At 42.5% G+C, this 12,467-nt stretch overlaps 1 protein-coding gene across 3 annotated transcripts in view; it reads left to right on the top strand.

Moving 5' to 3' along the window:
- LOC126248198 (retinol dehydrogenase 13-like) overlaps positions 1–12,467 on the top strand; it is a 104,669-nt gene that overhangs the window by 58,926 nt on the left and 33,276 nt on the right. For all 3 annotated transcript variants that reach the window (XM_049948995.1, XM_049948994.1, XM_049948997.1), the window contains exon 2: positions 4,428–4,558. In XM_049948995.1, the coding sequence (XP_049804952.1) occupies positions 4,438–4,558 (121 nt within the window). In that variant the 5' untranslated portion in view covers positions 4,428–4,437. The remainder of the gene's footprint in view (positions 1–4,427; positions 4,559–12,467) is intronic.

The following is a 12,467-nucleotide window of genomic DNA, read 5'->3' as shown; positions in this document are numbered from 1 at the left end:
AAGAATCGCCATCTGTGGTTTTTAACTTTCTGGTAACTATTTTTTTAACTGTCCTCCATTAACTTCTCCGTGTTAGTCTATATTTTTACCTCCATTTTCTCCCATTATTCTGTTTTAAGTTCCCCTTTATCGCCTTATGTATGTACCATTTTATTCGTATTTTAAGTTCATGTCACTCGGCTGAAGAGCGGCGGATTGTGTCGCTGACAGCCCTTCCCTGCCCATATGGGGCAGGGGAATGAAATCACAATCAAGAAAAAAAAAAAAAAAAAAAACCGGCCCACGACAGTCAGTTTTACCCCTGACGAAGATGACGGAGGTAGTCATCGAAAGCTTGGGATGATATCCAAATATGACGCGGCAAGTAAACTGAGAACTTTTTATGCAAGGACTCCGTCGCGACAGACTTCATAGTCATATTATTACCTCCTGCTTAATAACTTGTTTGTCCGTCTTTAAAACCACATGCATACTTGATTCTGCGTATTACGGAGCTGACAGTTTGTTGGTTGGTTTGTGGAGGTATGTGGCATTAGGTGTCAACGCAGACGTCATGTATTTCACGTCAATAACGATCCGCCGATTTGCGTACGTAGTGATGGCGATCGATAGCGACCTAGATGGGTTCCATAGAATTTACATCAGGTGAATTTGGTCGCCGCGAGATCAACGTGAGTTTACTATAATGCTCCTCAAAGCACTGTATCGCATTCTAGCTCCGAGACACGGACAATTATACTGGTGAAGGATGACATCGCCGTTGGGGAAGATATCAAGCGTGAAGGGATGTAGGTGGTTCGCAGCTGTCAGTGTGTCTTCGATTACCAATACAAGTCCCATGTAAGCGCAGGAGAATGTGGCCCATAGTTTAATACTGATCCCGGCAGCTTGCATCCATTGCGCATTACACGTTTCGAGCCGCCGTTCACCTAAATGACAGCGTTTGTGAAGGTGACTATCGACCTAGTGTAGCAAAAATTTGGTTCAGCCGAAGAGCCGACACGTTTTCACTGATCGACGATCAAATTCCAATAGTCCAATGCACACGGCAATCGTAATTGACGATGTCGTTGGGTTAACATGTGAACACGTAGGGATGGTTTTGCTGTGGAGCTCCATGTTCAACAATGTACGGTGAACAATTTGCCCCAACACACCTGTGCGTGCACCTGCATTGTGCTCTTTCGGCAAAGAAGTCACAGATCACCATCTATCCTACTTTACAAAGCAGCAAGCCTCCGAACCCCACATTCTATGAGGAGTATTGGACGTCCAACCATTTAGCTCCTAGTAGTATTTGACTGCCCTTCTACCTCTTTCTATAGATAATCACGACAGTAGCAGGTGGACATTTGCCCAATCTCGTCGTTTTCGAGATACTAGTTCACAAGCTATGCGTGACAACAATTTGCCCGTTGTCTAAGTACCTCATCTCAATGGATTTCCCCATTTGCAGCCCGCATCGTCGCTAGGGTGCTCCGCCGCCCATGTCTTCTCCACTTACATACTTTAGCTTCCGTGTGACTTACCCTCAGTGGCACCAGGCACCATTAAACGTCACAGTGGGCTGTGGTCATAATGTTTTGGCGTATCAGTGTATGTTTGATATGAAACGCTAGTTTAGCCACAGCTAAAACTGCCAATTTGCAACAGTTCTTATAGACTTCATATCAGAAGCAGCAGTTGATAATGAGTTGAGGAGTAAGGAATTTTCTAATACAATTAAAATAACTTTTGGAAATTAGTGAGTGTAAAAACCCACCTCAACTCTGTAAAAGTGGATTTTTTGTATCGACGAATCTATGTGAGAAAGCGTTTTCAGCGATGAACGTAATGAAATCTGACAGTAGAAATAAACTGACAGACAGTCGTCTTTAAGACTGTACAAGGGTGGCTCTGGCAAATTGAAAGGGTGGACAGGAGGAAGTGCTAACGAGCAGTTTCGTGAAAATTTGATCACGCTCTCTGTTTTGGTTTCAAGCGCACTACATGCTGATACGATGCAGTTCGCATGTCTACCGCTAGAAAGTGCTGACAGCTATATAAATTGTTTTGTCTTATCGCAGCTTTGTTCTTATCTTTGGATGAAAAGAATGCTACGCCATAGAGGAAACACGGCAGTTATCATGAAATCCTGTATTCAATGACACAGCTATTTGGCGAGTATGTAAATAACAACAGTAATCCATTTATTGATGACAGTGATGTAGATCCTGATGACACACCACAGATTACATTAATTATTTAAAATTCTCTAACTGTAGCTTAGCATTATATTGCCGCCAGTGTAACCTCACATGGTTTATGCATAGCATTTGTTAAAATTCTGGAGACTTCGGTAACGTTAAGAGTAAATTTAGTGTAAAATATTTCAGTGAATACTTGTGAGGTTGTTACAATCGCTTTTTCATCTCACCTTGTAACAAGAGAAAAACCTGTTATCCATGTGTTTGACGGTTAGCAACGTTTGCGCCCTAACGTTAAACATTGTGGTTTAGCATCACTTTTATCCTGTTTTTGTCCTCGACAGATGTTTGTGTGGTTTTATTATTAGGAAAAAGCACTGTCTGTATTCACTGAAAAAATAGTAGGAAGCAGGTCGTCACATCTTACTCAGGTAGCTCATAACACACACAAAAAAGGAAAAGAAATATTGCTAAGAAGGCAAGAAACAAGAAAAGAAGAAAGGAAGGTAGATCTGATAAAAACTATAAACGGGAAGTAGTTCGTGGACAATCTGTCGGCGAACAGTGTAGTTGTCCACTGAAGTGTGAAGAAAAACTGTGAAATGTCAAGAACGACATTTTTATTTCTTCTGGCATCAAAAATTTCTTTATTAGATTTGTGACTGCGTTTAACTAAAACTGTTGCTCTCTCGTGAGTGTGTTATACATATTTCATTTCAGTTTATCTCATTTTGAAGATTTAGCTTTTTAGTATTCATTTTTGCAATGCAAACGAAAACTAACATAAAGACTCACAAACACTTCCTGTACCAAATAAACTGAGGACAAAAACTGACATTGTTACACTGTGAATGTTTTAATGTTATTACATTAAGAGTTGCTTTTTCTTTCGTGCCTGGCAACTTTGGTATATTCGTTACTGATGTATGATAATAGTCACATACTTGCTCTAAAAACTTATGCAATTACTTTTTGATGAAGTCAGTGCTAACACTGGACGGCAGAGATTATGTTATACATAAAAAATATTCTGGACTAATGTATGATGCGTATAAGATATTAGATATTTAAAGAAATAGTGGAGCCATTTGTAGAAAATGTTTTCAAAAAAATGGTTCAAATGGCTCTGAGCACTATGGGACTCAACTGCTGTGGTCATAAGTCCCCTAGAACTTAGAACTACTTAAACCTAACTAACCTAAGGACATCACACACATCCATGCCCGAGGCAGGATTCGAACCTGCGACCGTAGCGGTCGTGCGGTTCCAGACAGTAGCGCCTTTAACCGCTCGGCCACTCCGGCCGGCTAGAAAATGTTTTAATTAAGTCCATTGTGTTTTATGATTTACAGACTTAACGAAACATATTTCACGCAATAACTCAAAACTTAGATCTTGTGGGATGGCACCTTATTTCTGACAGTCCCTTCAGTTATTCACCAGATCATAATAAACTTGTCAGTTATGTGCAAACACAAGTATCCCACTAAAACGTTTTCAGCATTTATGATGGCATATATTTCAATTTCTTTCACGTGTGTAATATTTTGAAAACTGAGTAGTAGACCTACAAATTTTGGTGGCAAGAAAATTGCCTGCCATATATTTTGTATAATTAAAATGATTAATTTTGTTTATCGTGTCGTTTTGCGCTTTTATGTTTATGAACTTTTCAGTCAGTAGATCTCTAAACGGGCTTTTTGCATGTACTAGATCTCAAGCATAAAATGATTGAGCACCTCTAGTCTAGAGAGAAATCAGAATGGTATTGCACCCGTATTTCATGACTTCCTTGTCATCAGAGTAAACTTTCTCAGTAATTTCCATAGGTAGATGTCCTTCCCGATTCTCCGCCACCATTCTGCCTTCATTCGGGAGAGAAAGCGCGTAGGTCATTGTCAGTATGATTAATGAAAACTGTCCCATGCACTGTAGCAATCACAAGCTGAGAGATGCTCTTACAGAAGGAAACATATGATATTTAGTTGTATGCAAGGTAGACCAATGGAATCTGTTTTTGCATTTGTCCCTCTCACACACACACACAGAGAGAGAGAGAGAGAGAGAGAGAGAGAGAGAGAGAGAGAGAGAGAGAGAGTGGGGGGGGGGGGGGGGAAGAGAGAGAGAGAGAGAGAGAGAGAGAGAGAGAGAGAGAGATTGAAATATACTACTCTTTATGAAGAGGATGTGTGGTTCACAGTAAGTGTGGTGTGCTGCTTCATATCTAATTTTTCTTTGCAGCCGGAAGACGATGGGTGGCTTGTTCAGTTCACGGTGTCGCAGCAAGGCTCGGCTAGACGGCAAGACGGCCATCATCACTGGCGCCAATACAGGCATTGGCAAGGAGACAGCGATGGACCTGGCACGCAGAGGTAGGCGTCCACCGCATTCCATCTGAATACAACGATATTCTGTCCCTTACATTACATTTTGTAGTCGCTTCGCATTTAGCTATAGCCTATACACTGAAGTGACAAAAGTCACAGGATACCTCCAAACATCGTGTCAGACCTTTTGCCCGGTGCAGTGCATCAGCTCGACGTGGCATGGACTCAACACGTCGTTGGAAGTCCCAAGGAGAAATAATGGGCCATGCAACTTCTATAGCCGTCCATAACTGCGAAAGCGTTGCCGGTACAGGATGTTGGGCACAGACTGACCTCTCGATTACGTTCCATAAATGTTCGATGGGAACCATTTAGGGAGAGATGGCTGACCAAACCATTCGCCCAAATTGTCCACAATGTTCTTCAATAACCACCAACTGGGTTCCGATGACATGACACCGTTATTTGGGAACATAAAATCCATGAAAGTCCTCAAATAGTCTCCATGTAGGTGCAACATAACCATTTCCAGTCAATGATCGGTTTAGTTAAAACAGAGGACCCATTCCATTTCGTGTAAACGCAGCCCACACCATTATGGGGCCACCGCCAATTTGCACAGTGCCTTGTTGACAACTTTTGTCCATGGCTTCGTGGGGTATGCGCCACACTCGAATCCTACCATGCACTCTTACCAACTGAAAACCGGAGTCATCTGATCAGACCACGATTTCCAGTCGTCCACGATCCAACCGATAGGGTCATGAGCCCAGGACAGACGCTGCAGGCGATGTCCTACTGTTAGCAAATACACTCGTGTCAGTCATCTGCTGCCACAGCCCATTGACGCTAAATTTCGCCGCACTGTCCTAACGGATACGTCAGACGTCCGACATTGATTTCTGCTATTCTTTCACGCAGTGTTGCTTGTCTGTTAGCACTGACAGCTCAAGGCAGACGTTGCTGCTCTCAGTATTTACGTGAAGGGCGTCGGCCTTTGACACTATTGCTCTCAGAATATTAAATTCCCTAACGACTTTCGAAACGGAATGTCCCATGCATCTAGATCCAACTACCACTCCTTGTTCAAAGTCTTTTAATTTCTGTTGTGTTGCCATAAACGCGTTGGAAACTTTTCACATGAATTGCCTGGGTACAATGACAGCTCCGCCAATACGCTGGCATGTTATACCTTATGTACACGACAGTACTGCCATGTGTGTATGCGAGTAGCGCTATCCCATGTCTACTCAGTTTAGTGGACAATGGCCGCCAATTTTACTCGGCGTAGCCATTACCGGACTCCGAGGATAAGGCACAAAATTTTCCGCCTAGCAGTAAAGTCGTAAGTGAAAATGTGGAAGGTTTTCTCCGTTCCAGAAGAGGAACATTTCATGGCCAAAAGAAGACAGAAAAAAAGATTGGCTTTATGGAGCTCCGATATGCGTTGGAGTAAAGCAGAAAAATGAAATATTCCTACTAAAAACGAACAACAAATACAATCCTTAAAGTTACGTACTTATTTTTTGTTTGTTTGCAGGTACATGCTTGCAGCCCTGGTACACAATGTGATTCGCGCACCTAGGTACCATAGCACACCGCCAGAGGGTTCCAGGCAACATGGCGTAATCTACTAACGCATCTCCACATTACCAGTGCTCTGCGTGGTTTTCTCTCTGTTTATTTTTTCTTTTTAGGTCGTCTAGTGGCGTGCTACGGTACTAAGGCGTGCGAATCTCATTGTGTGCCAGGACTCCAGGCATGTATCTGCAGGCAATTACAAAACAATTACGTAATATTATTTTTATGTGTTCATAGCTAAGATGTTGTTATTACCCCTCGTATCTGTATATCGACGATACAGAAACAAATATACAAGTAAGTAATGCATCATACATACATGCTCTTGGCGTGATTAGTCTGGTCGAGCATGCTGCTCTTAATTAGATGAGGCGTTCTCAGTACACTTTTCATCATTCCAAACACCACATTACAAATGTGTCTTCAGCAAAAGTCCGCTGGATCGCTATTTTATTTGGTGGGAAAAGCTCATCATTATCTGCTGTTTCGGAAGGTGCATGTCTTGTAAAATACATCGAAAAGAAGGAAGTAAGTAGATCGCGGTCGCAGGTTCGAATCCTGCCTCGGGCATGGATGTGTGTGATGTCCTTAGATTAGTTAGGTTTAAGTAGTTCTAAGTTCTAGGAGACTGATGACCTCAGATGTTAAGTCCCATAGTGCTCAGAGCCATTTGAACCATGGAGAGCTCTGCAGGAATCATGGTATCAATTCCTTCCAGCACTACTTCAGACATTAGTCTACTCCATGCCACGTCGTGTTACGGCACTTCTGCGTGCTCACGGGGGCCCTACACGATTTTAGCCAGGTGTACCAGTTTCTTTGGCTTTTGAATGTGTCCGATGCCTTGTAGACAGTGTCACAGATGTTTTGCGACATATCCATGAGGTTATAGACGAGGGATGATTGAGGTTGATTGAGAATGATTACATACAGTAGATGGTGTGCTATGTGAGGAATTATTTAATAAAAACAATGCTTCAAACCAGTAGCTGTTTTCGGTTGTTTGCAGATGACGCTGTCGTTTATCGACTAATTAAGTCATCATAAAATCAAAACTAACTGCAAAACGATTTAGAGAAGATACCTGCATGGTGCGAAAAGTGGCAGTTGACCATAAATAACGAAAAGTGTGAGGTCATCCACATGAGTGCTAAAAGGAACTTGTTAAACTTCGGTTACGCGATAAATCAGTCTAATCTAAAAGCCGTAAATTCAACTAAATACCTAGGTATTACACTTACGAACAACTTAAATTGGAAGGAGCACATAGAAAATGTTGTGGGGAAGGCTAACCAAAGACTGCGTTTTATTGGCAGGACACTTAGAAAATGTAATAGACCTACTACGGAGACTGCCTACACTACGCTTGTCCGTCCTCTTTTAGAATACTGCTGCGTAATGTAGGATTCTTACCAGATAGGACTGACAGAGTACATCGAAAAAGTTCAAAGAAATGCAGCACGTTTTGTATTATCGCGAAATATGGGAGAGAGTGTCACAGAAATGATACAGGATTTGGGTTGGACATCATTAAAAGAAAGGCGTTTTTCGTTGCGACGGAATTCCAATCACCAACTTCCTCCTCCGATTGCGAAAATGTTTTGTTGACACCGACCTACAGAGGGAGGAACGATCAACACGATAAAATAAGGGAAATCAGAGCTCGTACGGAAAGACATAGGTGTTCTTACTTTCCGCGTGCTATACGAGATTGGAATAATAGAGAATTGTGAAGGTGGTTCGATGAACTTAAATGTGATTTGTAGAGTATCCATGTAGATGGAGATGTAGATGTAGACACTGAAGTCGTAAAAATCTACAAAATCCTATGATCAGTACATTTGCTTTTCAGATGTATAGTGTTACGCTTTGCGGTGGAAATGCTGTCTACGATCTGGAATCAAGTCTTTTCATTCAACCACACACTTGCGCTGGTTTCAATGTAGATGTCTTTTAATTGTTACATACACTAGTGAATCATATTCGTGGCCCCTTTTTTGAACCTACTTGCTAAGGACCCCATACAGCAAAACTCTAGTGTGTTTTTAGACAGTCTCCCTGGATCTTGTTACTGTTCCTTAGTTTCTGCCCCACCTTCACTGTCCCTGCAGCTTTGTCCATGGGATTGTTCCAGTTTAAGTCGGAAATGAATTGAAGTCGGAGAGTGATTAATCTACCACATTCTGTATTCCATGGAGAAACAGGGTGAACTGAGATAATAAGACAGGATCGTGTTTTGACCACTCGGTAGAGATGGGAACATTTGCCACAGCTCTGCCAGTCGTGTATAATGTGTAAGAGCAGCGCCACACGAAGCTTTCTCCTGAAACATAAGGCAGTAGAAAAGATAGCACAAGCAGTTATGGTGGCGTTTCTTACCACGAAAATTAGGAAGACTTCACATGATACGGGAACTAGAAGAAAAACGAAGATTTCGCTACTGTATTGTGGTGCGTTTCCAAACTACATATAGATACTGCAGTCCTTGGAGATCCGAGTCTCTCAGGGTGCATTCACATCTGTCACTCAGACATATCTCTTTCTTTCTCCCCTCGTTATTTGGTACCATTCAACAGAGAAAAACTACAAACTATATACTACCAAACTTTTAAGCTCCATACCATGCTAACGTCACCTGGTAGAGAACTCGATGAGATTTTACTGTGTCTCTTTCTTACTATATATCGAAAACAAATGTAGTCCACGTGTCAGCATCGCCCACATGTTTTGATCCAATTAAACATATACCTAATGATTCATTTGAGCAGGTGATCAAAGTCGCTCCCACAGACCTGTGTAAAGTTCACCTGAATGGAAGAAGACCATATCCCAAAGACTAGCATTCACAATAGAGGTTTCTTGTGCCATAGCTTCGTAAGCTGATTCATCCATTGTTTTTTCGCTGTAACACAGCCAAGAAATGTATGACAACGGCTATGTACAGCGTCACACTCTTTTTTACCACACAGGGTGGTAGAAAAAAACCAAGGCAGAGGCGATATTTCTTATAGACAAAATATACTGCAACATATGACAACTGGAAGAAGTAATCAATACACTGCTTTCGAACGAGCATAATACGTGTTTCACACTGGCATAACCGACTGACGCCAGTGATTGCACATATTACGTTTTTTACGACTTCAGTGTAGCATTGGTTTTTTTTTTTTTTCTTTTTACTGGCTCCTCACATAGCACACCATCTACTGTATGTGATCATTCTCAGTCAACCAACATCCTCCCTTGCCTATAAACATGTGGATATATTGCAGAAACTCTGGACACTGTCTACAAGGCATCAAGATTGAATACATTACAGATACTATTTGGCCTTCTGGTCACCTCTTCCACACAGCTTCGGGGACAAGTCCTGGGCAGCGGCCTTTATGGTGCCCGCTGAATAGCTGAATAATGAATTAGCCAGTACACAGGTAGAGTGGCAATGGAATTGGATGAGTGTATTGCATGAGAAGATTCAATATGACAGGTGTTTGCGCTGGACAATTATTCCCTCCATCTAAATTGTTTGGTTGACTGCTTGGTGACAGTTTCTCTCCGACCTCTGATCATTCAGTACGCCGGGCATGTGGATGCCGGGGAATGGGTGTGCTGCTGCCAGCATGGCCGGTGCATATTAAAGATAGCAAAAATTGTTAAGACAATAAGAAACTCAGTTCATTTGCAAATATAACATGTTCTGTAGTAGAAGACTTCCTTCCTTTACAGGGTGCAAAGGGACCATTTACTGACGAGGAATGGCTTCACCATCCACATGTTATGTAACTTGTTTTAAAAATACACAAAAATTTACTCACCATAAGACACAGTAAAGAATTAGCTGTACACTCCACATAGTTAAAATGTATTATACAGCAGTTCAGTGCGTAGTATTCATAATACTGAAACATGACAAGCCCTTCGGATAACCTCTTTTCATTCTTTGGTCACCTTTAGCTATGCAAATGGAGGGACGTTGAATTAGGTCAATGAGAAACGTATTATGACTCTGATAGTTTATGCCAATTTCACTTCTTTTTCTTAATTTTCTTGCAATCGGACTTGATGCCGAGTACTTTCAGTTGTTTCCTGGGCTTAATTTAGAAGCAGGGAGTGCTGGAAACATGAGACACGCATCACATGGCGAGGTCCGGTGGAATACGTTGCGCGATGGGGAGGGGGGGGGGGGGGTTGTAGGCGCGCCATCATTCGCAGAAATCAGGTTGGGCGCCCACCTCCTGCCCAGGGAGGGATGGAAAATGCTTAGGCACATGGAGTTGCAGGCAGACAGCCCACTGTCCATTTATGTGATGGTTGGTGCATTGCCGAAATAGGAATGCCTTTGTTCCAGAACACGAAAGTCTGTCAGTGGGCGATACGCGCTGGGAGCTTGTGAAGTGACATGCTTGCGGAGATAAACATCTCCTGTTTTTCCTAAAAAGACTTGAAAACAGCTCTGACCTACATTATGGATGGTCGCTGGAGCATAGATGGCTATTAGCCTCATAGTAAGCTCTTTTACGTCTTTTCTTTAAGAAAAAAGGGGATCAAATGTGATTCATTGGCTTGTTGTAGTTTCGGCGTTTTTGAGTGTAAAATCTTACCTGATAAACAATTACGCCATTGTGCAATGCTGGAAAGATTCTAGAGGATTAGTGGACATGTAGGGTTGGCTAGAAGACAGCAGCAATCTACGTTTTTGGAGTACTGGAGAGACATGGACGTGGAAGGTGGTAATCAGGATGGGAATAAGAGAGAATGGTTACGAGACCTGGAAGCTGATGCAGCTAATGTCATGGATAGGAGATGGGAGATAAATTGTGGCTGCATTATCAAGTCGCGGCGTCACTGTATCTCCACTTTACTCACAAAAGCATTGAATACAGCTCTGGCATATTAGGGAAACTAAGAGTATGGTAGTATACTTGCAAGATAACTAACACTGGCTAATTTATCAGCACTTCCTCAGATCTGATTGATCACCTATGTTCCTCATGCCAATTATTCGACCTGTCTCAAAGTCCGAAACATGGCGATAAGCTGCATGCTCCTGTGGGGTAGCTCCATTGCAATATTCCACTCAACTTAGACACAACCAATAGCTATCATGTACTCACACTTTTCTTCTCCTTCTTCTTATCTCTCTCTCTCTCTCTCTCTATCTATCTATCTATCTTTCTGTGTGTGTGTGTGTGTGTGTGTGTGTGTGTGTGTGTGTGAGAGAGAGAGAGAGAGAGAGTGAGAGAGTTTGTGCGTGTTTGTGCATGTACTGAAAACAAGCTTGTATCTCTCAGGCATGAACTTGCAGGAGTAACGTTGGTAACGCTCAGTCAAGGATGATGTAATACTTTCTATTTCCGACAGTGTAGTTCATATATAGATTTTTGACCTGCTTGTATAGCGTAACGCGCAGCGCGCTAGTTTGCGAGTGAGAGAAGAACGCCAGAACACGATCGAATCCGAGCGGCTGATTAACGAAAGTCGACTGATACAACAGCAAGTCTGAGTTTTGATTTTATGCAGCTTCACAGGCTCATTCAAGCAACTGATGCTCTAGTCTCTATATTCCACCTCAATGAATGTGATACACAAACAGTTAAAATACGTTAAAACACAGAGAAACGTTTACACGATTCACGGAGAGTTGGCGACATGATGACTTCCCTCTCTTAGGTTACCTTGACGACACTGATGTCACGAAGGACATCCGGCCATACAGTTAAATCCACACAGCCATGCACGTTATAAATATGTATGTATATATGTTCCACACCTCCTAAACCACTGGACAGATTTCACGAAACTTGTTACACATCTTACTTAATCTCTGGGAAGAAATACTGTGGGAGTAAGAAACACCAGCCTCCTATTGGGGTAGCAGTGATAACTTGGAGAGAGAAGGGTGGAGAAGGAGTGGACAGAGATAGGGAGATGAAGAAATGGATAAGGAAAGGGAAGAGGAGAAGATGGACAAATTAAGGGGAGAGGAGCAGACAGACATAGAAAGGAAAGAAATGGGCAGAGAGAGAAGGGAAGAGGTAATGGGCGGAGAGAGGGGATAGGAGGAGATGGACAGAGTGAAGCGTAAAGAGGAAATGAACAGAGGGAGGGGAAGGAGGAGATGGACTTAGCGAGGAAAGGAGGATTGGTTGGTTGGTTGATTTGGGGGAGGGGACCAAACAGCAAGGTCATCGACCTCATCAAATGAGGAAAGGGTGCGGAATGGAATCGACTATGCTCTTTCAATGGAACCATCCCGGCATTTGCCTGATTTAGGGAAATCACAGAAACCCTAAATCAGGATGACTGGACGTGGTTTTGAACCGTCGTCCAGTGTGCTAACCACTCCGGTACCTCGCTCGGTGGCAAGGAGGAG

The sequence above is a fragment of the Schistocerca nitens genome, chromosome 3 (genome assembly GCF_023898315.1).
Source record: "Schistocerca nitens isolate TAMUIC-IGC-003100 chromosome 3, iqSchNite1.1, whole genome shotgun sequence".
Lineage (NCBI taxonomy): Eukaryota > Metazoa > Arthropoda > Insecta > Orthoptera > Acrididae > Schistocerca > Schistocerca nitens.
Note: the sequence above shows the minus strand (reverse complement) of the source record. Positions and strands in the feature narration are given on the sequence as shown.